General features: G+C 44.5%; 1 protein-coding gene and 1 pseudogene across 1 annotated transcript; both read left to right on the top strand.

Annotated features, from left to right (window-relative positions):
* Positions 1–25,319, top strand: LOC148105905 (protein NLRC3-like). The gene is made up of 6 exons (XM_087838415.1): positions 1–296; positions 413–2,240; positions 14,240–14,413; positions 16,154–16,327; positions 23,213–23,333; positions 25,284–25,319. The coding sequence occupies exons 1-6, from the start codon at positions 23–25 to the stop codon at positions 25,317–25,319; spliced, it is 2,607 nt and encodes an 868-aa protein (XP_087694541.1). The 5' UTR covers positions 1–22.
* On the top strand, positions 18,144–18,667 carry LOC148105906 (phosphoglycerate kinase 1 pseudogene; annotated as a pseudogene).
* Positions 25,320–25,429: the final 110 nt, after the last annotated feature.

Raw genomic sequence — 25,429 nt, 5'->3', positions numbered from 1 at the left:
GGATGTTTTTCACTGACAGTAAATGTTTTTAGTGATAAAGAAATGTGTTCACAGAGAGAGGAAGAGGAAGAGGAGTGCTGTTTGTGAGGAGGAGCAGCTCTCCTGCTGTGCTTTGTGTCAGGGCGTCCTGAAGGATCCAGTCTCTACCAGCTGTGGACACTGGTTCTGCAGACAGTGCATCTCCTCATACTGGGACCAGTCTGCTTCATCAGGAGACTCCTCCTGTCCCCAGTGTGGAAAAAGATCCAGAACCAGAGCTGGACTGCAGACAGCCAGTCAGAGCAGCTGTGTACAAAGTAAGACTGAACATCTGTCTGCTGATGGACTCATTTCTGAAAACTGGACTTCTTGTGTTGTTCAGACATTGAAGAGTTTTCTTTCTCTTTAGTCTCATTGTTTTTCTTTCTGTCAGCAGATGTTGGTCTGCAGGAGGTTTTAGATGAACATAAGATCAGTATGAGGAGGAGATGTGAACGTGTGACTGAAGGAAGTGATGAAACAGGAAGTAGAACCCTCCTCAACAGGATCTACACTGAGCTCTACATCACAGAGGGACAGAGTGAAGAGGTTCATACCCAACATGAGGTGAGGCAGCTGGAGACAGCTTCCAAGATGGATGCCCTCCATGACGCTCCAATCAGGTGCCAGGACATCTTTAAAGCCTTACCTGACCAACAGAGACCCATCAGAGTGGTTCTGACCAACGGCGTGGCTGGTGTTGGAAAAACCTTCTCAGTGCAGAAGTTCACTCTGGACTGGGCAGAGGGCTTGGAGAACCAACATGTCAGTGTGGTGGTTCTGCTTTCATTCAGGGAGCTGAACCTGATCAGAGATGAGCAGTACAGTCTTCTGGAGCTGCTCCATGTTTTCCATCCAACATTACAGAAGGTCACAGCAGAGAAGCTGGCTGTCTGTCAGCTTTTGTTCATCTTTGACGGCCTGGATGAAAGCAGACTTTCATTGGATTTCACCAACAGGAAGCTGCTGTCTGATGTCACACAGAAGTCATCAGTCAGCCAGCTGCTGACAAACCTCATCCAGGGGAATCTGCTTCCCTCGGCTCTTGTCTGGATAACTTCCCGACCCGCAGCAGCCAATCAGATCTCTCCTACATGTGTTGACAGGCTAACAGAAGTACGAGGCTTCACTGACGCCCAGAAGGAGGAGTACTTCAGGAGGAGATTGAGTGATGAAGAGCTGTCCAGCAGAATCATCTCCCACATGAAGACATCCAGGAGCCTCCACATCATGTGTAGTATCCCAGTCTTCTGCTGGATAACTGCTACAGTTCTGGAGAACATGTTGACTACAGAGCAGAGAGGAGAGCTGCCCAAGACCCTGACTGACATGTACTCACACTTCCTGCTGGTTCAGACAAAGAGGAAGAAGAACAAGTACCATGAGGGACATGAGACGAGTCCACAGGAGCTGACGGAGGCTGACAGGGAAGTTCTTCTGAAGCTGGGGAGGCTGGCGTTTGAACATCTGGAGAAAGGAAACATCATGTTCTACCAAGAAGACCTGGAGCAGTGTGGTCTGGATGTGACAGAGGCCTCGGTGTACTCAGGAGTTTGTACAGAGATCTTCAAAAGAGAGTGTGTGATCTTCCAGAAACCAGTCTACTGCTTTGTTCATCTGAGCATTCAGGAGTTTCTGGCTGCTGTCTACATGTTCCACTGTTTCACCAACAGGAAGACAAAGGTGCTGAAGATGTTTCTAAAATCAGAATCTTTAATCAAGAGGATTTTCAGTGTTTTTGATAACACAGATCTCCAATCACTTGATGTATTTCTGAGGAGAGCCATGGAGAAATCCCTCCAGAGTAAAAATGGCCACCTGGACCTGTTTGTTCGCTTCCTTCATGGCCTCTGTCTGGAGTCCAACCAGAGCCTCTTAGTAGGTCTGCTGGGTCAGACAGAGATCAGTCCATTAACCATCCAGAGAGTCATCAACAACCTGAAGAAGATGAACAGTGATGAAATCTCTCCTGACAGAAGCATCAAAATCTTCCACTGTCTGATGGAGATGAACGACCTCTCATTATTTCAGGAGATCCAAGAGTTCCTGAAATCTAAGAACAGATCAGAGAAGAAACTCTCTGAGATCCAGTGCTCAGCTCTGGCCTTCATGCTGCAGATGTCAGAGGAGGTTCTGGATGAGTTGGACCTCCAGAAGTACAACACATCAGAACAGGGACGACAGAGACTGATTCCAGCTGTGAGGAACTGCAGAAAGGCTGGGTGAGTCCAGATGTGATGATTAACATCATTGATCAGTGTAGGTTAGTAGTTTAATTTTGAAAATAAAATCAGATTGTAACCACAAAGTGTTTGTGTCCGTACGCTGCAACCTTCCACACCATTCCTTTATTGTACAGACTCAGCAGCAGCTCCATGGATCCCAAATCCAAGAGTGGAGAACAGATTTGAAGTGTGTCACATCCATGCAGTCACAGCTGTTTCCACCATGTTTCCACTGATATTAATCCTGTTCAATGACACGTTTCATATCAGTGAATATGTTCTTTAGGACGTCCACTGACATGTTTAAGTGTCCTGCTGGAAATCACTCAAATCATCCATGAAATCCATGAAAAATCCTTTTAGTGTTTCTAACTTCACCCTCTGTCCTCTCTCTCTCTCCATCCTCATCCTCACTGCTTCTTTCACTGATAATCACACAAACATCGTATTCAGCTACAAAATAACACAATAATATCATCTGATGATCATTATTAGAAGAGCAGGATCCATATTTGATATCAGAGTAACACACTGCTCGGTTATGTGCAGTCATCATCAGTGAGTGTGGGTCAAACAGAAGCTCTCTGATTGGTTGCTGACCTTGGTCACCTGTCCACTCTCACCTGTTTGTGTTTGCTCTCTCTTTGCTGTCTCCATCCTCTCTCTCCTTTCTCTGTCTTTGTACCGTCACTCAGGTCCAATGGAAACAGTGACATTTACAAACCAATCAAAGACAAACTGATCCATGTCAGGTTATAACAATATTCAAAGTGAATACAGGCTGCTGCTGGACACAGACAGGTAACATCATTTTGACTTGCTGTCACCTGGATCTGGACTCATAAACACTGAAGCCCTGAACAGGAATACAAATCATTTTCTTTTTTCTCAAAGATTTATTTATTGCTTTTCCAACAACATTTTAACCAGCAGGAAGAGAGAGTTCAAATAAAATAAAGGAGAAAATTAATAAAAAAAAATAATAATAATTTGAGTGTATAATAGTAATGTATGTACATCATATATGAATAGTGTTAGGGGAACACGTAGATATAGTTATACATACTCTCCCATGTAGATCATTCAGATATTATTACAGGAAAAAAAAAAAAAAAAAATATATATATATATATATATATACATATATATATACACACATACATACATACACACACACACACATACATACATACATACACATACATATATATACATATATACATATACATACACATATATATATACATATACATACACATATATATACATACATACATACATATATATACATACATACATACATATATATACATACATACATACATATATATACATACATATATACATATATATACATACATATATATATATATATATACATATACATATACATACATATATACACACACATATGTATATAGATAAATAAAACAAAACAAAACAAAACAAAACAAAAAACCCCAACCCCCCCCCCCCCCCAAAAAAAAGCAAAACCCCCCCCCAAAAAAACAAAAAACAAAAAACAAAACACAGGGTTAACAGATAGTGCTCCAGAAAAATATAAAACAAGTATAACATAGTGAGACATAGATTTAAGTGCATTATTCCAGGGCTTCGGGCTGAAGTTTAGTCCAAGGGTGTCAAGTTAGTTAGTGTCATGGTCCTGGGTCGGTGACCCAGCGCTTTCAGTTGATGATTATCACTTTCTAGTTTATTTCTGATCTTGTATTGGTTGTTGGTGTTTGGTTGTGTTTATCTTCCCTACCTGCGTCTCCCTCAGTGCTCTGTTCATGTCCTCGTGTTGTTATGTAAAACAGTCTGTGTGTTTCCTGTTTTACTTTGTAGGGTTGTCTCGTTATGTCCATTAGTTCCAGCTGTGTCCCCTCCTGTGTGCCATTTCCTGATTACCTGGTGTGTGTATTTATAGTGGGTGTCGGTCTGTGTTCGTTGTCGGCTCGTCTGTGTTTCATGGTGTCCGTTCCTCGTCTGTGTCTCTCTGCCTCCCACCCCATTTGTATGATCCGGTTTGTTATTTAGCTCCCCCCAGTTTAGGTTTATGTTCTGTCCTGCCCTCAGTTCTGTTATTTGTACACTGTAAATTAAACCCTCACTCATATCGTCATATCGGCTGTCTGCATTTTGGGTCCTCCGTTTCCTCCACACCACACGGCTCACCCCGCCAGCCGTGACAGTACGAGCCGACCAAACATGGACCCAGCAGCATCCGCACCTTCCCAGGAGTTTCGGGAGGGGGTGATTGACTCCGTTTCAAGGTTAGTTAACCTGTGGCTGGAACATGAGGGGGAGGAATTTCACCGCGCTGTAAAAGCCAGGCTACAGCACTTCATCTTTGCTCACTCCTGGCTACTGGACTCACTTCACCCGCTCGCACAGAATTTCATTCTGAACGAGCTCCGTCTTCACCCCCCGGCTGCTACCACCCACCCTGCAACTCATGCTTCACTTCCGACAGAGGATGTTCTGCCCGGCCCGTCAACCCAGCCTTCAAGAGGGAAACGGCGCGCACGCTGCCGACGCTCCTCGCCACAGTCGGACCTGGGGATTTCTGAGCGGCCGGCTGTGGTGAGTGGACAAGACACTCTTTCTGTTTCACCAGAACTTGTGACGGTTTATACCGGGGCTGTGTTTTTTGAACCTGCTGCACAGCCGCAAGCTCGTTCAGCTGCACAGCCGCAAGCTCGTTCAGCTGCACAGCAGCATTCAGCTCGGCCCCCGGTATCCCCACTAGCCCAGTCATCTATGCCATCTTCACCGACTCCCTCTGTACGGGAGGCTGCGTCTGTGCCCCCCGTTTTGGACTCTTTTTCTATTACGTATTTTTTGCAGAGAGACACACCAAACAATCCTGCAAACGTTCCTCAAGAGCTGGCCAGTTCTGAGACTGAGACGCACTCCAGGGCCTCCCCAGAGGCTGGGTTTCAGCCCCCAGCAGACTCTGGACCCCTGGAGGTAAAGAAGCCAGCTGAGGACTGCACCCGGCTGTCGCTGCCTGAGCTGAGTCAATGCTCGGTGCAGCTGCAGTCAGCTTTGGGTCTGCCAGAGGCCCGTGCGCCTGCTGGTTCTGATCCGTTCCGGCCAGAGGCCCGTGCGCCTGCTGGTTCTGATCCGTTCCGGCCAGAGGCCCGTGCGCCTGCTGGTTCTGATCTGTTCCTGCCAGAGGCCCGTGCGCCTGCTGGTTCTGATCTGTTCCTGCCAGAGGCCCGTGCGCCTGCTGGTGCTGATCTGTGCCCGCCAGAGGCCCGTGCGCCTGCTGGTTCTGTTCTGCGCCCGCCAGAGGCCTCCGCGCCTGCTGGTTCTGTTCTGCGCCCGCCAGAGGCCTCCGCGCCTGCTGGTTCTGTTCTGCGCCCGCCAGAGGTCTCCGCGCCTGCTGGTTCTGTTCTTCGCCTGCCAGGGGCCCCTGTGCCCGCTGGTCCCGAGACTCTTCTCGCTGGAGGGCCCGAGGAGCCCGTCCAGCCGCCTGTCTCGTCTGCTGGAGGGCCCGAGGAGCCCGTCCAGCCGCCTGTCTCGTCCGCTGGAGGGCCCGAGGAGCCCGTCCAGCCGCCTGTCTCGTCCGCTGGAGGGCCCGAGGAGCCCGTCCAGCCCCAAGACTCGTCAGCTGGAGGTTCAGGAGAACCCAGCCAGCTTCCTGCCTCGTCAGCTGGAGGGCCCGAGGAACCCGTCCAGTCTTCTGCCTCGTCAGCTGGAGGGCCCGAGGAGCCCGTCCGGCCCGAGGAGCCCGTCCAGCCGCCAGCTGCAGCCTCATCATCCTCGCCGGCTGCCGCTTCATCCACACCGCCGGCAGCAGCAGCGGCTTCATCCTCGCCAGCTGCAGCAGCAGCGGCTTCATCCTCGCCAGCTGCAGCCTCCGTGTCTTCATCCTCGCCAGCTGCAGCCTCCGTGTCTTCATCCTCGCCAGCTGCAGCCTCCGTGTCTTCATCCTCGCCGTCGCCTGGTCCAGCTCCGGCTTCATCCTCGCCTGGTCCAGCCTCTGCATCCGCCTCGCCTGGTCCAGCCTCTGCATCCGCCTCGCCTGGTCCAGCCTCAGCTTCCGCCTCGCCTGGTCCAGCCTCTGCATCCGCCCCGCCTGGTCCAGCCTCTGCATCCGCCTCGCCTGGTCCAGCCTCTGCATCCGCCCCGCCTGGTCCAGCCTCTGCATCCGCCTCGCCTGGTCCAGCCTCAGCTTCCGCCTCGCCTGGTGCTGCAGGGGCCACGCGACCTTCAGGTCCCAAACTGCCGCCTCGACATCGGCGGTCATCTGCCAGGCCGCTTGTTGGGCGTCATCGTCGCTATGGACGTCCTCCCAAACGCCGCCGCTACCTTCCGCGCGGCCGGCCTCCGGACTTGTGTCGCCGCCGCCGTTGCTGTCCGCACGGTCGGCCGCCTGAACTGTTTCCCCGTTGCCGCCGCTGCCGTGTGCACGGTCGGCCGCCTGACCTGTTTCGCCGCTGTTGCTGTCCGCACGGTCGGCCGCCTGAACTGTTTCCCCGTCGCCGCCGTTGCTGTCCGCACGGTCGGCCGCCTGAACTGTTTCCCCGTTGCTGTCCGCACGGTCGGCCGCCTGAACTGTTTCCACTTCGCCGCCGCTGCCTCCTGCGCGGTCGGCTTTTGGACCTGAATTGTCAGCCTCCGGGCCGGCCTCCTGAACTTTATTTTGGGACCCTGTTCGGGAACTCCAGTGTGTGATGTGTTTTGGACAGTTCGTTTGGCCCACTGGAGCTTGTTTTTTGTTTGGTTGTGGTCCCTCCGTCCTGGACCCCCCGCCGCCCGCACTGGGTTGGTCATCTGTTTTTGTTTTGGGCTGTCTGGAGCCAGCCCTTGGAGGGGGGGTACTGTCATGGTCCTGGGTCGGTGACCCAGCGCTTTCAGTTGATGATTATCACTTTCTAGTTTATTTCTGATCTTGTATTGGTTGTTGGTGTTTGGTTGTGTTTATCTTCCCTACCTGCGTCTCCCTCAGTGCTCTGTTCATGTCCTCGTGTTGTTATGTAAAACAGTCTGTGTGTTTCCTGTTTTACTTTGTAGGGTTGTCTCGTTATGTCCATTAGTTCCAGCTGTGTCCCCTCCTGTGTGCCATTTCCTGATTACCTGGTGTGTGTATTTATAGTGGGTGTCGGTCTGTGTTCGTTGTCGGCTCGTCTGTGTTTCATGGTGTCCGTTCCTCGTCTGTGTCTCTCTGCCTCCCACCCCATTTGTATGATCCGGTTTGTTATTTAGCTCCCCCAGTTTAGGTTTATGTTCTGTCCTGCCCTCAGTTCTGTTATTTGTACACTGTAAATTAAACCCTCACTCATATCGTCATATCGGCTGTCTGCATTTTGGGTCCTCCGTTTCCTCCACACCACACGGCTCACTCCGCCAGCCGTGACAGTTAGAGAGGCATCCGAACTAATGGTTGCAGTGATAAACTGTGTCCTCTTCAGTTCCAGTCCATTTAATTTCACATCTCTTCTCCTGTCCTATTGAGCAGTCCAGCACTCACAGGCCCCCCAGGTTCTCTTTAACAGCTGCAGCACTACTTCTCCCATACAGGTTGAATGGATATAGTCATTTCTGTTCACTATCCATCGTCTCCTCACTTTCCAAAAATAACAAAAAATTTCCCCACATTTTTTTAAAGGAAGCATGTTTACCCTTTATCATAGACGTAAGTTTCTCCAAAGCAAGGGATTTTGACAGTGTCGATAACCAAGTTCTCAGGTGTGGTCTACTAATGGATCTCCATGATTTGGCTATGCTATATTTCGCCTGTAACAGGCAGAAGATTGTGGTTTTTTGGTTAACCTTACTCAGCTGGATTTCAGCGGGGAAAATTCCTAGGATGCATAGTTTAGGACACAGTTTCAGCTTGACACTTGTAATATGCGCAATTACATCTAAAACTTCTTTCCAAAACTTTTGGATTTCTGAGCACTCCCATAGGCAATGCATCAGTGTGCCTTTTTCCCCACATTTAACACATATGTCTGGAGTTTTGGGGTCAAATTTGTTTAATAATGTTGGGGTGATATATGTTCTTATTAACCATTTATACTGAATTAGTTTAAATTGGGTGTTTATAGATTGTGTTTGGGCTTTCAAGCAGGCTTTTTGCCATTCCTCTGTAGTTATTCTACACTCTAAGTCTTGACACCATGCAAGTCTTTCTTTTTCTGAGGATGTTTGAGAGCCGTCTCTGAGGTTGCTGTAAAAACGGGATATTAAACCCTTCTTCAGCTGATGGTTTATTGCTATGTCCTCTAATGAGTTTAGAGTGGGCAATATTAGGGATTTTTGAGTTTTTGAAATGAAGCTTCTGATTTGAAGAAATTTAAAAAAGTGTTTGGTTGGAATGCCAAATTTCTGTGTCAAGCCATTAAAACATAGTAGGGTGTCCTTGTCAAATAGGTCTGCAACTTTGCACAGGCCTCTGGCGGCCCACATTTTAAAGCCCAAATCTTTCCAACCGGGTTTAAAGGCCCTATTGCCCCAGATAGGTGAGAATTGGGATAGTGCTGGCGTTTCATTTTTAAACTTGAGTGCGTCAAACCAGACACGGATGGTATTTTTAACAAAGAGGTTTGGTGTATCTTTCATCAGATCTTTATACTTTGCGGAGTATAGGTAAGTGCTGAGCAGTAAGGGGGTAGTGCTTGTCCTTTCTAGATTTACCCAGGGTAAGGTTGTTGTTGAAAACCAGCATGAGGCCGCAGAAAGCTGGGCAGCCCAGTAGTACCATTTGAGGTTTGGAACACACAGACCTCCCCTGTCATACGGAAGATATAGTAGCGAAAGGCGCAGTCTGGCTCGTCTGTTATTCCAAATGAATTTAATGAATATTGTTTTTGCCTTTGTGAAGAAGTCATCTGGAGGGCTGAGAGGAATGACTTGGAAGAGATATAGAAATTTTGGAAGAACGTTCATCTTGAGAATATTTACACGTCCAATCAAAGAGATTGGCAGCATAGACCATCTATTGATTAAGTCAACAACAGAGTTGATAGTAGGAGTGTAATTTGCATGTACCAAATCGTTAATTTTTGGTGTGATTTTTATACCTAGATAGGTAAGACTGTCTCTGGCAACTTGAAACATTGTTTGAATAGGGGGTTTAATTCTTTCAGAATGTTTAAAGAAAAGGATGGCTGACTTGGATTCATTAATTTTATAACCGGAGATATTGCCAAAGAGATTAATTGTTTTGAGTAGCTGGGGAATTGAGCTCTTTAATTTGGACAGCATTAAGATAATGTCATCCGCGAATAATCCAATTTTGGACTCAATATTATTTGTTCTAATACCAGAGATATTTTGATTGCTCCTTATCGCAATAGCCAATGGTTCTATTGCTAGGACGAAAAGAAGAGGCGAAAGGGGACAGCCTTGACGTGTACCTCTGCCTAGATAGAATGGTCTAGATATGATATTGTTAGTTCTAACTGAGGCTATAGGTTTATCATATAATATTTTGACCCAGGTCATGAAATAACTGCCAAAGCCAAATTGAGACAGTACCTTATAGAGATAGTTATGTTCGACCCTATCAAAAGCTTTTTCTGCGTCCAAGGAGAGCAGAGCCATGTCTGAATGTTCTGAATTTGAGTAAAGTACATTCAGTACTCTGCGAATACCATGCTGCGCTTGCCGGCCTTTTACAAAACCATTCTGGTCAGTATCAGCAAGAAGATGAAGATACCGTTCAAGTCTGTTTGCCAGTACTTTACTTATTATGTTGGTGTCAGAGTTTATTAATGAGATTGGTCTATAAGATTCACATTTTGTGGGTGGTTTCCCAGGCTTGGGGAATACCGTTATGAGAGCATTACGCAAGGAGGGGGGAAGCTCTTTTAAATCATAACTTTCCACTAGCATGTCGTACAGAGGGCGTACTAATTTGTCTTTAAATATTTTGAAAAGGTCTAGTGGGATTCCATCTGGGCCGGGAGTTTTTCCCATTTTTAATTTATCAATTGCAATCGACAGTTCACTCATAGATAACTGAGAGTCTAATTCGCATCGAGCTTCTTCAGAGAGTGAAGGGATGCTTATTGAGTCAAAGAAGGATTCTAGTGATTCTTGAGTCGCGTCTCCTGTTGAGGTATATAATTGTGAGTAGTAGAGTTCAAAGAGTTCATTTATTCTGTGAGGATCTGTGGTGTTTTCGTCTGCAGTTCTAATTTCATTTATTGTTTGTTCGTTCAGTAGCGTTTTTATGCGCCATGCCAAAAGTTTTCCTGCCTTCTCTCCCTGGTCATAGTAGGTCTGTCTCAGTCTAAATAGTCCTGCTGAGGCTTTCTCAGTAGTTAATTTATCATATTTTGCTCTCAATCTTAAAAGTTTTTGTTGTTTTTCTTTAGAGTCATTTAGGTTTATCTCAAGTTCCACTTCTTTTATTTGACCTTCGAGGTCCAACATCTCAGTATAATTTTTATTTGATTTGTTTTTGGTATAGCTTATCATCTGCCCACGAATAAAAACTTTAAAGGCTTCCCATCTTACTGAGGCTGTAGTTTCGGATTTATTAAAGTAGAAATAGTCATCAATATTTTTGCCTACATATTCCAAGAATTTTTGATTATGCACCCAGTGTGGTTTTAAACGCCAGATAGGATTACATCTAAAAGCTGTTGTAACTAAAAAGTTAAGCGTGGTTAATGAGTGGTCAGATATTAGCACACTTTTATATGAACAGCTGTTAATTCTGGGGATAAGAGAGTTTGAAATAAGAAAATAATCTATGCGACTGCGGCTATTATGACTGGCTGAATAGCAGGAGTATTCTCTCCCTGTTGGATTTTTAAATCTCCATATATCTTTAAGATTCAATTCAGACATAAAATGTTGTATGGCTTGTCTAGATTTTGGATGGGAAGAGTCTGAACCTGATGATCTATCAAGGTTAGGCTCTAGGGTACAGTTAAAGTCCCCCCCAACAATTATCTCACCGTGGAGGGCTGCAATAGAGAGGAATAGATTGTTATGAAAGGTGGAGTCGTCGATATTGGGGCCATATAAATTAACTAAAATTAAGTCTTGGTTCAGCACGGAGCATTGTAGGATGATGAATCTCCCTGCAGGGTCCAAGATGGTTTTTTAATACACATGGGCACTGATTTATGAATGAGTGTTGCCACTCCTCTAGCATGCGTTGAGAAGTGGCTAGAGAAAACCTGACCTGGCCATCTCCTCCTTATCCGGGCAATTTCACTCGCAAGTAAGTGTGTTTCTTGAATAAAGACTATCTTTGGTTGATATTGTTTAATTCTATCCATTACTCTTTTCAGTTTAATGCATTTCCTAAGGCCTCTTACATTCCAGGAAATTAGTTCAATATTTGAATAACTACTCATACAGTTTGTGCCCTTCGTAACCTGCACCTGACTACATCTCGTCTCTCCTGTCGGAACTCACAAATTATTATTTCAAGAGCACTACACTTTAAAGACAAACTCTTACGAACAAAAAAACAAAAAAACAAAACAACCCAGAGACCTCCCATAGGTGTAGATCTCAAAACCTTCTCCCCCAAAGTCATTACAGCTTGGTTATGCATCAGATCCATGAAAAGGAGCTGATAAGCTGAGGGACGACAGAGACTGATTCCAGCTGTGAGGAACTGCAGAAAGGCTGGGTGAGTCCAGATGTGATGATTAACATCATTGATCAGTGTAGGTTAGTAGTTTAATTTTGAAAATAAAATCAGATTGTAACCACAAAGTGTTTGTGTCCGTACGCTGCAACCTTCCACACCATTCCTTTATTGTACAGACTCAGCAGCAGCTCCATGGATCCCAAATCCAAGAGTGGAGAACAGATTTGAAGTGTGTCACATCCATGCAGTCACAGCTGTTTCCACCATGTTTCCACTGATATTAATCCTGTTCAATGACACGTTTCATATCAGTGAATATGTTCTTTAGGACGTCCACTGACATGTTTAAGTGTCCTGCTGGAAATCACTCAAATCATCCATGAAATCCATGAAAAATCCTTTTAGTGTTTCTAACTTCACCCTCTGTCCTCTCTCTCTCTCCATCCTCATCCTCACTGCTTCTTTCACTGATAATCACACAAACATCATATTCAGCTACAAAATAACACAATAATATCATCTGATGATCATTATTAGAAGAACAGGATCCATATTTGATATCAGAGTAACACACTGCTCGGTTATGTGCAGTCATCATCAGTGAGTGTGGGTCAAACAGAAGCTCTCTGATTGGTTGCTGACCTTGGTCACCTGTCCACTCTCACCTGTTTGTGTTTGCTCTCTCTTTGCTGTCTCCATCCTCTCTCTCCTTTCTCTCCCTCTCTGTCTTTGTACCGTCACTCAGGTCCAATGGAAACAGTGACATTTACAAACCAATCAAAGACAAACTGATCCATGTCAGGTTAGAACAATATTCAAAGTGAATACAGGCTGCTGCTGGACACAGACAGGTAACATCATTTTGACTTGCTGTCACCTGGATCTGGACTCATAAACACTGAAGCCCTGAACAGGAATACAAATCATTTTCTGCCAACTAGCGACACAACAGCAGATAATGGCTCAGAAAGCTAAAATGAGCCAATCATTTCTGTGTTTGGTTCCCCTGAAATCGGATCTGATATCAGCAGCTCTGAGTTCATTCATCATTATTGTCCAGTGATGAGCATTCTGCTCCGTTTGGTAACAGTCAGCAGGTTTTTCCTGCGTGTGGACGTGAACAGTCGTACCTGACAGCAGGTAGCAAACAGAGATCATCTTTCCAGCTGGAACTCTTCACTGAGCTGAACTCATTCAAAATGTTCTGGAGTCAAAACAGGAAACAGTCCAAATGTGTGTCTTCAATCTGACTCTGGATCAGATCTCAGTGACAGACTGTGGACTTGAAGAGCTCTTGAAGAGCGACCTCCACAGGACAAGATTCAGCTGTCCATCTGCATCTTAAGGATAAAGGACACTCTTTCGAGGATGCCAATGTTCACATTGTTCACATCATGTTCACATCGCTCTTGAAGAGCGACCTCCACAGGACAAGATTCAGCTGTCCATCTGCATCTTAAGGATAAAGGACACTCTTTCGAGGATGCCAATGTTCACATTTTGGACAGAGAGGACAGATGGTTTGAAAGAGGAGTGAAAGAAGCCATCTATGTCCACTGTGAGCGACCATCTTTGAACAGAGGCGGTGGTTTACGACACCAACTCTCTGCCATCTATAATCCAGTTTTGAGATCCCTTCCCAGACGCCTTAAGGCCCACTCACACCCTGGGCCATCTGACCTCAGGAATTCACATGATAAGGTGGGGCCAGGTTTCACAATGAAATCACCCGAAACTCTGGTTGATTGGGACCCACACCCAGTTCCACACCTTGGCTCAGGCGATTAGAGGATCGTCAGGGGGTCCTTTTGTCCCTCTGTGGGGGGGGACTCCCACTAGGGTTATATCTGGGACTCTCCACCATTTGACCTTAGAACTGAAGAAGCCTCTCGGATGAGAGGTGAAACGTCTTCAAGTAACTTAAAGAAGTCCAGACGCTTTTCTTTGCAAGCTCCTTTGACTACGATGACCTGGATGACTGAGAACCTTCACAGACATACTGACAGCAGGTAGCAAACAGAGATCATCTTTCCAGCTGGAACGCTTCACTGAGCTGAACTCATTCAAAATGTTCTGGAGTCAGATTCAAAATAGGAAACAGTTCAAATGTGTGTCTTCACTCTGACTCTGGATCAGATCTCAGTGACAGACTGTGGACATTATGGAAGCCTAAATGTGACACCATCTTCCTCCTTCATCTGCAGATTAAAGCCAAACAAAGATTCTCATTAAAAGTCTGCAGGTCTGAGAGAGACTCAATCGTTGTGTCATGTCAAACACAGGAAGAGGAGCTGAAGCACAGATGTGAAGAGCAGATTCATCACATTATGACCTCACTCTGTTTTGTCTTCATATACATTCAGTCTGTGTTTATAATGCAGATTTTCTGCTTTTATAATAACACATTTTATATTTTCTATCATCACAGACTGACTCAGTGTGGACTCTCAGAGTCTCACTGTGAAGTTGTGGCCTCAGCTCTGAAGTCCAACCCCTCCCATCTGACAGAGCTGGACATAAGTAGGAACAACCTGCAGGATTCAGGAGTAAAGCTTCTGTGTCCTGGACTGGAGAGTCCAAACTGTCGACTGGAGACTCTGAGGTGAGTTCACTGACTGCAGCTGTTGTTGTTTTTCTATATTTCAGGTCTTTGATTGATGTTTGAAACTTTCTTTAGTTCCTAAATGTTCAGGATGTTTCTGAAGACAAATGTGAAGAAGTTTGAGTGCTTTCAGAAATGTTGTGTCTTTCCAAACGACTGAACAACAGTTTTTCCTTTGGGCTCCAAATAGAAGTGACAGACTTGAGCAGGGTTCATTTAAAGGCTGACAGAAGTGGAGTGGTGACGGGAGATGTTTGACAGGACAGTGTTTCAGCCTCCACAGATTCATGTTGTGCTCCATCAGTCAGTGAAGATGAAGTCAGTGCTGATGAGGCTGTAGAGTGTTGAGGGATGTGAATGAGGATGATGAAGATCTGATGATAGTAGATAAAAACAGGCTGCAGAGACTTTGAGCCATACAGGGCACACAGTGTGTGTACAGAACAGCTGAAATCATTATGGAGGCCTCACTGGAATATGGAAGCATCACAGTACAGCTTCAGTGAAGCATTAAAGTCTCTGATATGAGATGAGAAATGAAGCAGCCAGAGCTTTTTCATGAGTGGAAATCCATTGTGACTGTGAGCTGCTGCTACAGCCTCCAGATTAGCCAGCAGCTCATCCTGCTCAACATTTTCTCACAAACTTTAATGGAAGTGTGATGTTTTCAGCTGGAGTGATGGTCAGGGTGGCCTCCCTCTCCTCTTCTTCTCCTCTTCCTCTTTCATTTGTAAAGCCACTTCTGCTGCTTTCATTCATTTAGAAGTCCTGTAGCCGAGTTTGGGAGAGACTGACAGCCTCGGCAGCAGAGGGGAGAAAGGCTGTAACACCACCACTTTACTCTGTTCTACCTGTCACATCATTTTATCAGGAAACAAATATGCTCATGTTTTTACTATGTTTGTCTTGAAGATGTGAGAAGATCACATGGTGCTTTTTATTATTGTGTTGGTTTGTTTCCTGTCTCTTGGATGGAGCCCAGCTGTGCGTGGCCCCTGGGCCTGTGGTCAGAGTGTGTGCTGGATAATCCGGTCCAGGATGAGGCCAAACTGACATGGGATGAAATGTCTGTCACATAATTGAGCATAGTGTAGTTTCATTTCTGCACAATTTAAAAACAACCAAAACTTGTTTCTGTCTTTTCTATGATATACTGTAGACTTTCTTTGATACTGTGTCCAAAAGGAGCAGCTTTTACTTTGAAGGGGAGGCGTCTCTGTTTCCTCTTCAGGTTAGATGATGGAAGCAAATTAGTGTGTGATGGTCTTTCAGTGTTGCACTTTGTAGACGGTCCCTGAGCACTGGTCTCACAGCCAGCTGCACATAGAGACCAGTGTTGTTAGTCCAGGTCAGAAGATGACTTGTTGGAATGAAAATGAGCTTGTAGTTTGTCTGCTTTAATAATGTGACTGGAAAAAGGTGCTGGACTTCAAATTTGTCCATTTCTTTCACACTTCACCTTTAAAAGTGAAGCGCTGTGGTTCCTGGAAGGAAAACCACGACTTTTTCAAGTCTTTGTCCTGTTTTTATGATAAATGTACAACTTTAATGTGAAACATTCAGAGTTTTTTCTCTTGTTGTGTTTTTTTGAAGCTGCTTCCTGTTGGCTTCAGCTTTTTGGATTTTCCATTTTCTAAACTTCTGCATTCTGAACCTTCTTCAGCTCTGAACAGATGATGAAACACTGAATGATTTCAAGCACTTTGTCTAATAAACTTACATCTTTCATTCTTTATACAGATTGGAGAACTGTGGTTTGTCAGGGATCAGCTGTGATTATCTGGCAGCAGCACTGAAGTCCAACCCCTCCCATCTGAGAGAGCTGGAGCTGAGCTGGAACAACGTGCAGGATCCAGGAGTGAAGCATCTGTGTGGTTTCCTGGAGAGTCCAGGATGTGGACTTGAAACTCTGAGGTCAGTCAGCATGTTTTAGTTGTGTTGAGATGAATATGATGTGAAAGTTGTGCTGACACTAAACTGCAGACATCAGGCTGATATTATACTGCTCCACACTGAGGATCTTCATGGTAAAGTCTGTTTTCTTCTTCTCTGGTTTAGTCCATTGACTGCAGCAGAACAATGTTCACATTTCAAACAGTGATACTCAACGTATGGCCCGCGGCCCACACGCGGCCTGCCCACCTTTTCTGATTCAGAGAGAGGGGACCCTGATTAACTCTCTAGTGTTCTTCCTCACAGTTCTAAGTATCAGACACAACAATGAATAATCCACAGCTGACTGTCTTTAGCAGGTCAAAGGTCACGGCACACAGCAGACACTGGGAAATATTATAGTTCTGATCATTTATCAGCACATATCCATATGTATAAAAACAAAGCTGACACTGTGAGACTTGATCAGAGGTGTGATCATCACAGCAGAGGCCTTTGTGTCAAAGTCACTGAGGATCAAACAGAAACACATGAAGCAGATTTTCCTGTTCTGGCTTTTTATAGCAGATAACCTTCAAAATATTCTGCAGTCGATCAAAAACTGAAGCAAACCATGAATTAACATGTGAACATGACCTGATGCTGCTGAAGTGAAGCAAAGTTACTGTCAGGCGTTGTGTGGAGGCGAGGAAGAAGGAACCCAAACGCAGGACTCACAGGTAGGTGAAGACTGGTGGATGTTTATTATAAGGAGTGGAGGAACAGAGGGTGAACGGACACTGACTGGCTGGAACACTGAATGGCTGACTAACTGAGAGAACACGGGGAGGACAACATCACACGAACATCATCAATGACACGACAAAGAACGAATGGAAACAGAAGACCTAAATACACAGACTGATGAGGATGATAATGAGAGACCGGTGAGTACACAGCTGAACATAATCTGGCTAATGGCACGAGACGAGGTGACAGGAACAAACAGGAAGTGACGAAATAAACTGAACGTGAACAAAACGGAAAGCACTGGGTCACCGACCCAGGAACCCTGACAGTTACAGAGGTTTGATTACAGACACAGCTGAGAGTTTGTAATCTGTCATCATTTTAAAAGGTTTAAATTTCTTCAGTATTGAACAGCAGTAATGAGGCTTTGTTTTCGGAGGCCGACAGCAGTGAACACAACAGCAGACTGGTGCGTAATAAGCAGTGAATAATGCAGAAAACAGATTTTTGAAGGTAAACTGTTCTTGAAGTACACTGAGAGAGAGAGAGAGCTGTGCAGGAAGTAAACGTCAAAGTCAGAGAGAATTCATGACGATGTTCATCAAATGTAAAGCGTAGTTTGGATCTTCTTTTGCTGCTGGTTCAGTCAGTTTTGGTTGGAGACAGATGAAACCTGCAGCTTCAGGATCTGTGAGCTGTCCACTTTCAACCCCGACGGCGTGTCCGTGTACGTGCCGTCGAGTGAACGATCCACGCTCTGTGTTTCCATCTTTGTGTGTTTAGCTGCTCTCATTTACTGTTTGATCTGTTTGGTTGTTGCTGAAATACTTTTGGGAGCTTTAACCTGAGATTCTGGCAAAATACATTTATATTAAAAATCGATTCAGGATTGAATGAATCAACATCGCTTTATTCAAATTAAAACCATTTAAATAGGAAAATCCATTTTTTTACACCCGCCTCTAATGCTAGGTAATGTCAGCTGGTCCATGTGCAGCTGGCTGTGAGGCTCAGGGAGCATCTACAAAGTGCAACACTCAAAGAACATCATCCATAAATATTGAGTAATAACTGGACTCTCATACAGCGAGACTCAAATGACTCACCTTCCTCAAAGTCCTCAACAACATGGAGATCGGTACCTCCCTGTATGATGAGGAGGGCGCCGGCATCGTCAAAGATCTGATAGCCAAAGCTGAGAAGAACAAAGTCAAGATCACGCTGCCCGTCGACTTCGTCACTGCTGACAAGTTTGACGAACATGCCGCCACTGGTACTGCAACAGTTGCTGCTGGCATCCCCACCGGCTGGATGGGTCTGGCCTGTGGACCCGAGAGCTCTAAGGCCTACGCAGAGGCAGTCGGCAGGGCCAAGCAGATCATATGGAACGGTCCGGTTGGTGTGTTCGAGTGGGACAACTTCGCCAAAGGGACGAAGAACATGATGGACAAAGTGGTCGAGGTGACCAAATCTGGCTTCATCACAATCATCAGTGTGGTCAACATCGCTACTTGCTGCGCCAAGTTGAACACAGAAGACAAAGTCAGCCATGTCAGCACGGGAGGCGGAGCCAGCCTGGAGCTGCTGGAGGGTAAAGTCCTGCAAGGTGTGGACGCCCTGAGTAACGCTTAAACCTTCATCAACTGGAGAGCAAGTGTGCGTACGAGAGGTGGTTAGCTACGCAGCCAGACTCTTGTTTACTCCCAGAACATCCCCAGAAGTGAAATAAGACAAATCCCATCTTTACCCTTCAGCCGTTTTATGTTCAGTCTTTGTTTTTGAAGTTGTGACTCAGAGGAGGAAAACGTCACTTCACACCTGCTGTCATTAATGAGTAGAGCGCCCTGCCTTACTTCTTTTTTGTCCTAACCTTAACGGTTAGGACAAAAAAGATCAACCTCATCAAGGTGGAAGTCGTTTCTTTCTGCTGAAACACAAACGGCCTCTGCACTGACTGAATCTGGGTTCAAACAGCAACGTCTGCTTCACTGTAAACTTCCGTAGGGGCTCGTTTGTGTAAATGTTTTGCTGCGTCACTTTTACCTCCCTGGGAACGTCACTACACCACCCTGAGTGTGTATACATGCAGAGTATATATATTAAAATATATGAGAGAAATGGTAACTTGGTGTGTTACATTTTGTCTGTTGGCACTAACGTCTGCTCTGGTCGTCTGTCCTCTGTGGTGGTTGTTGGTTTCGAGCGGCTTCAGACTGAGATGTCTCGGCTGATCTGTTCAGGCTAATAAAACTGTCTCTGTGTTAAACAGAAGAGAGAGAAAATAGGAGGCTCAGAGGGCGCTGCTCTTGTGGCGACCTGCAGCAGGTGTTTATTGGCGTTTTCTTTCTCTTTTTTTCTTTTTGTTTTTAACTTTGTTTTAACTCTGTTCTTAACCGTGGTTTCAACTTTTTGCCGAGATGGAGATCTTCTACACCTTAGTTTTATTGTTGTTGGCGATATTCACCTGGAGTCATTCACTCTCACTGACAATCACTTATACACGCGAGGAACTACTTGGATTACGGTGGTCCTGTTTGTCTATGTACGACTCTTCTAATGCTCGGACAGATGTCATTCTTGGTGAGGATTTATTTGCCCGGTCAAAGACTAATTTTGGAAAGCCCCGCCGCTTGAGAAAATGCGGAAAGAAAGGTGGCGTGCGTCAGCATGTAAGAAAACTTCGGAGGAAGAATCGTGTTCCTCTGCCTTCTATGATTCTGGCCAATGTCCAATCTCTTAGGAACAAAACGGATGAATTACAAGGAAATGTGCTTCATCTACGGGAATACAGGGAGGCTTGTCTGATGGCACTTACGAGACATGGCTGACCGATGTGGACAGTGACACTTCACTGCGAATCAGCGGCTTTGGGACCCCTGTCAGATCGGAACTGTGGAGTAACACGCAAATCTCATGGAGAAGGGGTTTGTATGTATATCAACCAGGGCTGGTGTAATAACTTTACTGTGCGGGAGCGGTTGTGTCTTCCTGACATCGAGCTCCTTTCAGTATCTGTCAGGCCTTTTTACTTACCGAGGGAGTTCCCTCAAATTTTTGTCACTGTTGTTTACATTCATCCTAAGGCTGACGTTAAAGTTGCTGCTGACACCTTTTTTAAAGTGGTACACAATCTGCAGACTCTCTCACCGGATGCTCCTAATTTTATTCTTGGTGATTTTAACAATTGTAATCTTAAGAAATCACTGAACAATTTCTTTCAATATGTCACTTGTCCTACAAGGAATAACAAAACGCTGGATTTGTCTTATGGACCAATTAAGAGGGCATATAAGTCTGTGGCAGGACCTGCGCTAGGTTCTTCGGATCACAATGTTATTCACCTCCTCCCTGCTTACAGATCTGTGATTAGGAGGGAGAAGGCCTGTGTGAAGCGGACTAAAGTCTGTACAAAAGACAGTTGTGTTGCCCTTCAGGGGTGTTTTGATTGCACTGCCTGGTCCTTGTTTCAAGAGAGCACTTCTGATGTGGTGTGTAGCTACATCTCTTTTTGCAAACACTCTGTGATTCCAGACAGAGAATTTAACACTTTCCCCAATAACAAACTGTGGCTGTCTATAGATATTAAGGATCTGATTCTTAAAAGGAAAATTGTTTTTAACGAGGGAGACGTTCCCACTATGAGAATAGTGAGAAAGGAGGTGAGGGCTGCAATAAAGATCGCCAAGATGAGGTACAGAAATAAGATTGAGGCAGAACTCAGCAGTAACAACCTCAAAAGAGCTTGGCTTGGTATGAAAACAATGGCAGGGCTACAGACGAAAGGTAAAAGTAGCATTACATTAGAGGGGTTTACCTCTGACAAACATCTGGCAGATAGTCTTAACAGTTTTTACCTTCGTTTTGAGAACTATGACTGTTCTAGGCAGACCAGCACACTGATGGAAAAGACTATCACTCCCCCATCAATTTGTATTGATGAGAGTGGGGTAGCTAATCTTTTTAGACACACCAAAAGCAAGAGTCCTGGACCTGACAACATCTGTGGACAGGTACTGAGAACTTGTGCTGATCAGCTGAGTGGGATTTCTTACTATATCTTCTCACTTTCTTTAGAGCTACAGACAGTACCTAAGATTTGGAAACATGCTATTATTGTTCTTGTTGCTAAGGGCAGTTCTCCTAAGGCACTGAATGGTTTTAGGCCTGTGGCTCTGACTTCTTTAGTGATGAAGACATTTGAGAAGATCATTAAGAAGGAGATTTTAATGCAGGTTGAACACCATCTTGACCCCTTCCAGTTTGCCTATAGAGCAGGGAGAGGTGTGGAGGACGCTGTTGTCACACTCCTGCATCTCTTGTATAAGCATCTTGAGGCCCCCCACACCCATGCAAGATTATTATTTGCTGACTTTTCATCTGCATTTAATACAATTCAACCCTTCTTACTTGCTGACAGGCTTTACAATCATTTCAAGCTTGACACTAGTCTGGTCGGCTGGGTGACAGACTTTCTGATCAATAGGTCACAATGCGTGAGGGTGAATCATGTATTTTCTGATGTGCTCTCCTCCTCTACTGGATCACCCCAGGGTTGTTGCCTCTCTCCCCTTCTGTTCATTCTGTACACAAATGAATGTCGCAGCAATTTCACGAACAGACACATCCTGAAGTTTGCTGACGACACAGTGATCATCAGTCTTCTAGTGGGGGATGAGTCAGGCCATGCACAGGCTGTAGATGATTTTGTGAATTGGTGTGATGAGTCCTTCCTTTCACTTAATGTGTCTAAAACTAAAGACGTGATTATAGATTTTAGGAAGTCCTCTTATAGCTCATTACCTACCATCATTAAAGCTGCTGATATTGGGATAGTTGAGAGTTATAAATATCTAGGTGTTGTGCTTGACCATAAACTGTGTTTTGAATCTCATGCTGATGCCACTACTAAAAAAGTTCAACAAAGACTGTTCTTTTTAAGGAAAATGAGATGTTTTAATGTCTCATCTGAGATGTTGTCTTTGTTTTATAGAAGTTTTATCGAATCTGTGATGTCTTTTTGTATCGCTGCCTGGTTTGGTAACCTGACGGTGAAGAATAAGAATCTGTTGGGACTTCTGGTAAAAACTGCTAGCAAAATTTCAGGGCGCTGGCAAGATGGACTTTTGGCCATTTACAATAGAAATGTGCTTAGAAAGGCTCATTCTATTATTAATTGTGTGAACCATCCACTTCACAGTGAGTTTGAGATGTTGCCTTTCAGCCGCCGTTTTAGAGTACCTGTGAGGAGGACTAAAAGACTCCAGGTCTCTTTTATCCCTACTGCGTCTTGTCTCCTTAATGGCAAATATATTTCCTTGAACTTTCTATCATTATTATTGTTATTGTTATTTTATAGTATTGTTCTGTTTATTTTTATCCTGCTGCTAAACTAATTTCCCCTTGTGAGACAAAAAAGAAATTTTAAAAAATGGCTTTAAACATCAACTTATCCTGCTGATCCAAGTCCAACACTGAGTTTGTAAAAACATGTTTGTCAATCATTTTGTTTGGTTTCTGAGGAAAATGATTCAATAACTTCCTGCTAATACACAACATTTCATCATATTTCCTCATAACCCTCTTTTGTCTGACCATTTGATCCCATTTGAATTTGCAATAAAGGATCCACAGAGTTTGGTGACAATATGACAGTAGATGTTTGTGTGAAAGTGCTGGAATCAAATTAGTGTGTGATGTTCTTTCAGTGTTGCACTTTGTAGACGCTCCGTGAGCACTGGTCTCAAAGCCAGCTGCACATAGAGACCAGTGTGGTTAGTCCAGGTCAGAAGATGACTTGTTGGAATGAAAATGAGCTTGTAGTTTGTCTGCTTTATTAATGTGACTGGAAAAAGGTGTTGGACTTCAAATAAATCCATTTCTTTCACACTTCACCTTTAAAAGTGAAGCGCTGTGGTTCCTGGAAGGAAAACCACGACTTTTTCAAGTCTTTGTCCTGTTTTTATGAGAAATGTACGACTTTAATGTGAAACATTCAGAGTTTGTTCTCTTGTTGTGTTTGTTTGAAGCTGCTTCCTGTTGGCTTCAGCTGTTTGGAGTTTCCATTTTCTAAACTTCTACATTCTGAACCTTCTTCAGCTCTGAACAGATGATGAAAAACTGAATGATTTCAAGCTCACACTTTGTCTAATAAACTTACATTTTTCATTCTTTATACAGATTGGAGAACTGTGATTTGTCAGAGATCAGCTGTGATTATCTGGCAGAAGCGCTGAAGTCCAACCCCTCCCATCTGAGACAGCTGAACCTGAGCTGCAACAAAAACCTGCAGCATTCAGGAGTGAAGCATCTGTGTGGTTTCCTGGAAAGTCCAGGATGTGGACTTGAAACTCTGAGGTCAGTCAGCATGTTTTAGTTGTGCTGAGATGAATATGATGTGAAAGTTGTGCTGACACTAAACTGCAGACATCAGGCTGATATTATACTGATCCACACTGAGGATCTTCATGGTAAAGTCTGTGTTCTTCTTCTCTGGTTTAGTCCATTGACTGCAGCAGAACAATGTTCACATTTCAAACAGTGATACTCAACGTATGGCCCGCGGCCCACACGCGGCCTGCCCACCTTTCCTGATTCAGAGAGAGGGGACCCTGATTAACTGTGTAGTGTTCTTCCTCACAGTTCTAAGTATCAGACACAACAATGAATAATCCACAGCTGACTGTCTTTAGCAGGTCAAAGGTCATGGCACACAGCAGACACTGGGAACTATTATAATTCTTTTCATTTATCAGCACATATCCATATGTATAAAAACAAAGCTGACACTGTGAGACTTGATCAGAGGTGTGATCATCACAGCAGAGGCCTTTGTGTCAAAGTCACTGAGGATCAAACAGAAACACATGAAGCAGATTTTCCTGTTCTGGCTTTTTATAGCAGATAACCTTCAAAATATTCTGCAGTCGATCAAAAACTGAAGCAAACCATGAATCAACATGTGAACATGACCTGATGCTGCTGAAGTGAAGCAAAGTTACAGAGGTTTGATTACAGACACAGCTGAGAGTTTGTAATCTGTCATCATTTTAAAAGGTTTAAATTTATTCAGTTTTGAACAGCAGAAATGAGGCTTTGTTTTCGGAGGCCGACAGCAGTGACCACAACAGCAGACTGGTGCGTAATAAGCAGTGAATAATGCAGAAAACAGATTTTTGAAGGTAAACTGTTCTTGAAGTACACTGAGAGAGAGAGAGCTGTGCAGGAAGTAAACGTCAAAGTCAGAGAGAATTCATGACGATGTTCATCAAACGTAAAGCGTAGTTTGGATCTTCTTTTGCTGCTGGTTCAGTCAGTTTTGGTTGGAGACAGATGAAACCTGCAGCTTCAGGATCTGTGAGCTGTCCACTTTCAACCCCGACGGCGTGTCCGTGTCCGTGTCCGTGTCCGTGCCGTCGAGTGAACGGTCCACGCTCTGTGTTTCCATCTTTGTGTGTTTAGCTGCTCTCATTTACTGTTTGATCTGTTTGGTTGTTGTTGAAATACTTTTGGGAGCTTTAACCTGAGATTCTGGAAAAATACATTTATATTAAAAATCGATTCAGGATTGAATGAATCAACATCGCTTTATTCAAATTAAAACCATTTAAATAGGAAAATCCATTTTTTTACACCCGCCTCTAATGCTGGGTAATGTCAGCTGGTCCATGTGCAGCTGGCTGTGAGGCTCAGGGAGCGTCTACAAAGCGCAACACTGAAAGAACATCATCCATAAATATTGACTAATAACTGGACTCTTAGTGTGTGATGTTCTTTCAGTTTTGCACTTTGTAGACGCTCCCTGAGCACTGGTCTCACAGCCAGCTGCACATAGAGACCAGTGTTGTTAGTCCAGGTCAGAAGATGACTTGTTGGAATGAAAATGAGCTTGTAGTTTGTCTGCTTTAATAATGTGACTGGAAAAAGGTGTTGGACTTCAAATATGTCCATTTCTTTCACACTTCACCTTTAAAAGTGAAGCCTTGTGGTTCCTGGAAGGAAAAACACGATCTTTTCAAGTCTTTGTCCTGTTTTTATGATAAATGTACGACTTTAATGTGAAACATTCAGAGTTTTTTCTCTTGTTGTGTTTGTTTGAAGCTGCTTCCTGTTGGCTTCAGCTTTTTGGAGTTTCCATTTTCTAAACTTCTACATTCTGAACCTTCTTCAGCTCTGAACAGATGATGAAACACTGAATGATTTCAAGCTCACACTTTGTCTAATAAACTTACATCTTTCATTCTTTATACAGATTGGATCGCTGTGGTTTATCAGAGATCAGCTGTGATTATCTGGCAGCAGCGCTGAAGTCCAACCCCTCCCATCTGAGAGAGCTGGAGCTGAGTGAGAACTACAAGCTGCAGGATTCAGGAGTGAAAAATATGTGTGGTTTCCTGG

This window comes from Neolamprologus brichardi, chromosome 3 (assembly GCF_056152115.1).
Source record: "Neolamprologus brichardi isolate AB-2024 chromosome 3, ASM5615211v1, whole genome shotgun sequence".
NCBI classification, from domain to species: domain Eukaryota; kingdom Metazoa; phylum Chordata; class Actinopteri; order Cichliformes; family Cichlidae; genus Neolamprologus; species Neolamprologus brichardi.
This window is presented reverse-complemented; position numbering and strand designations above follow the sequence as displayed.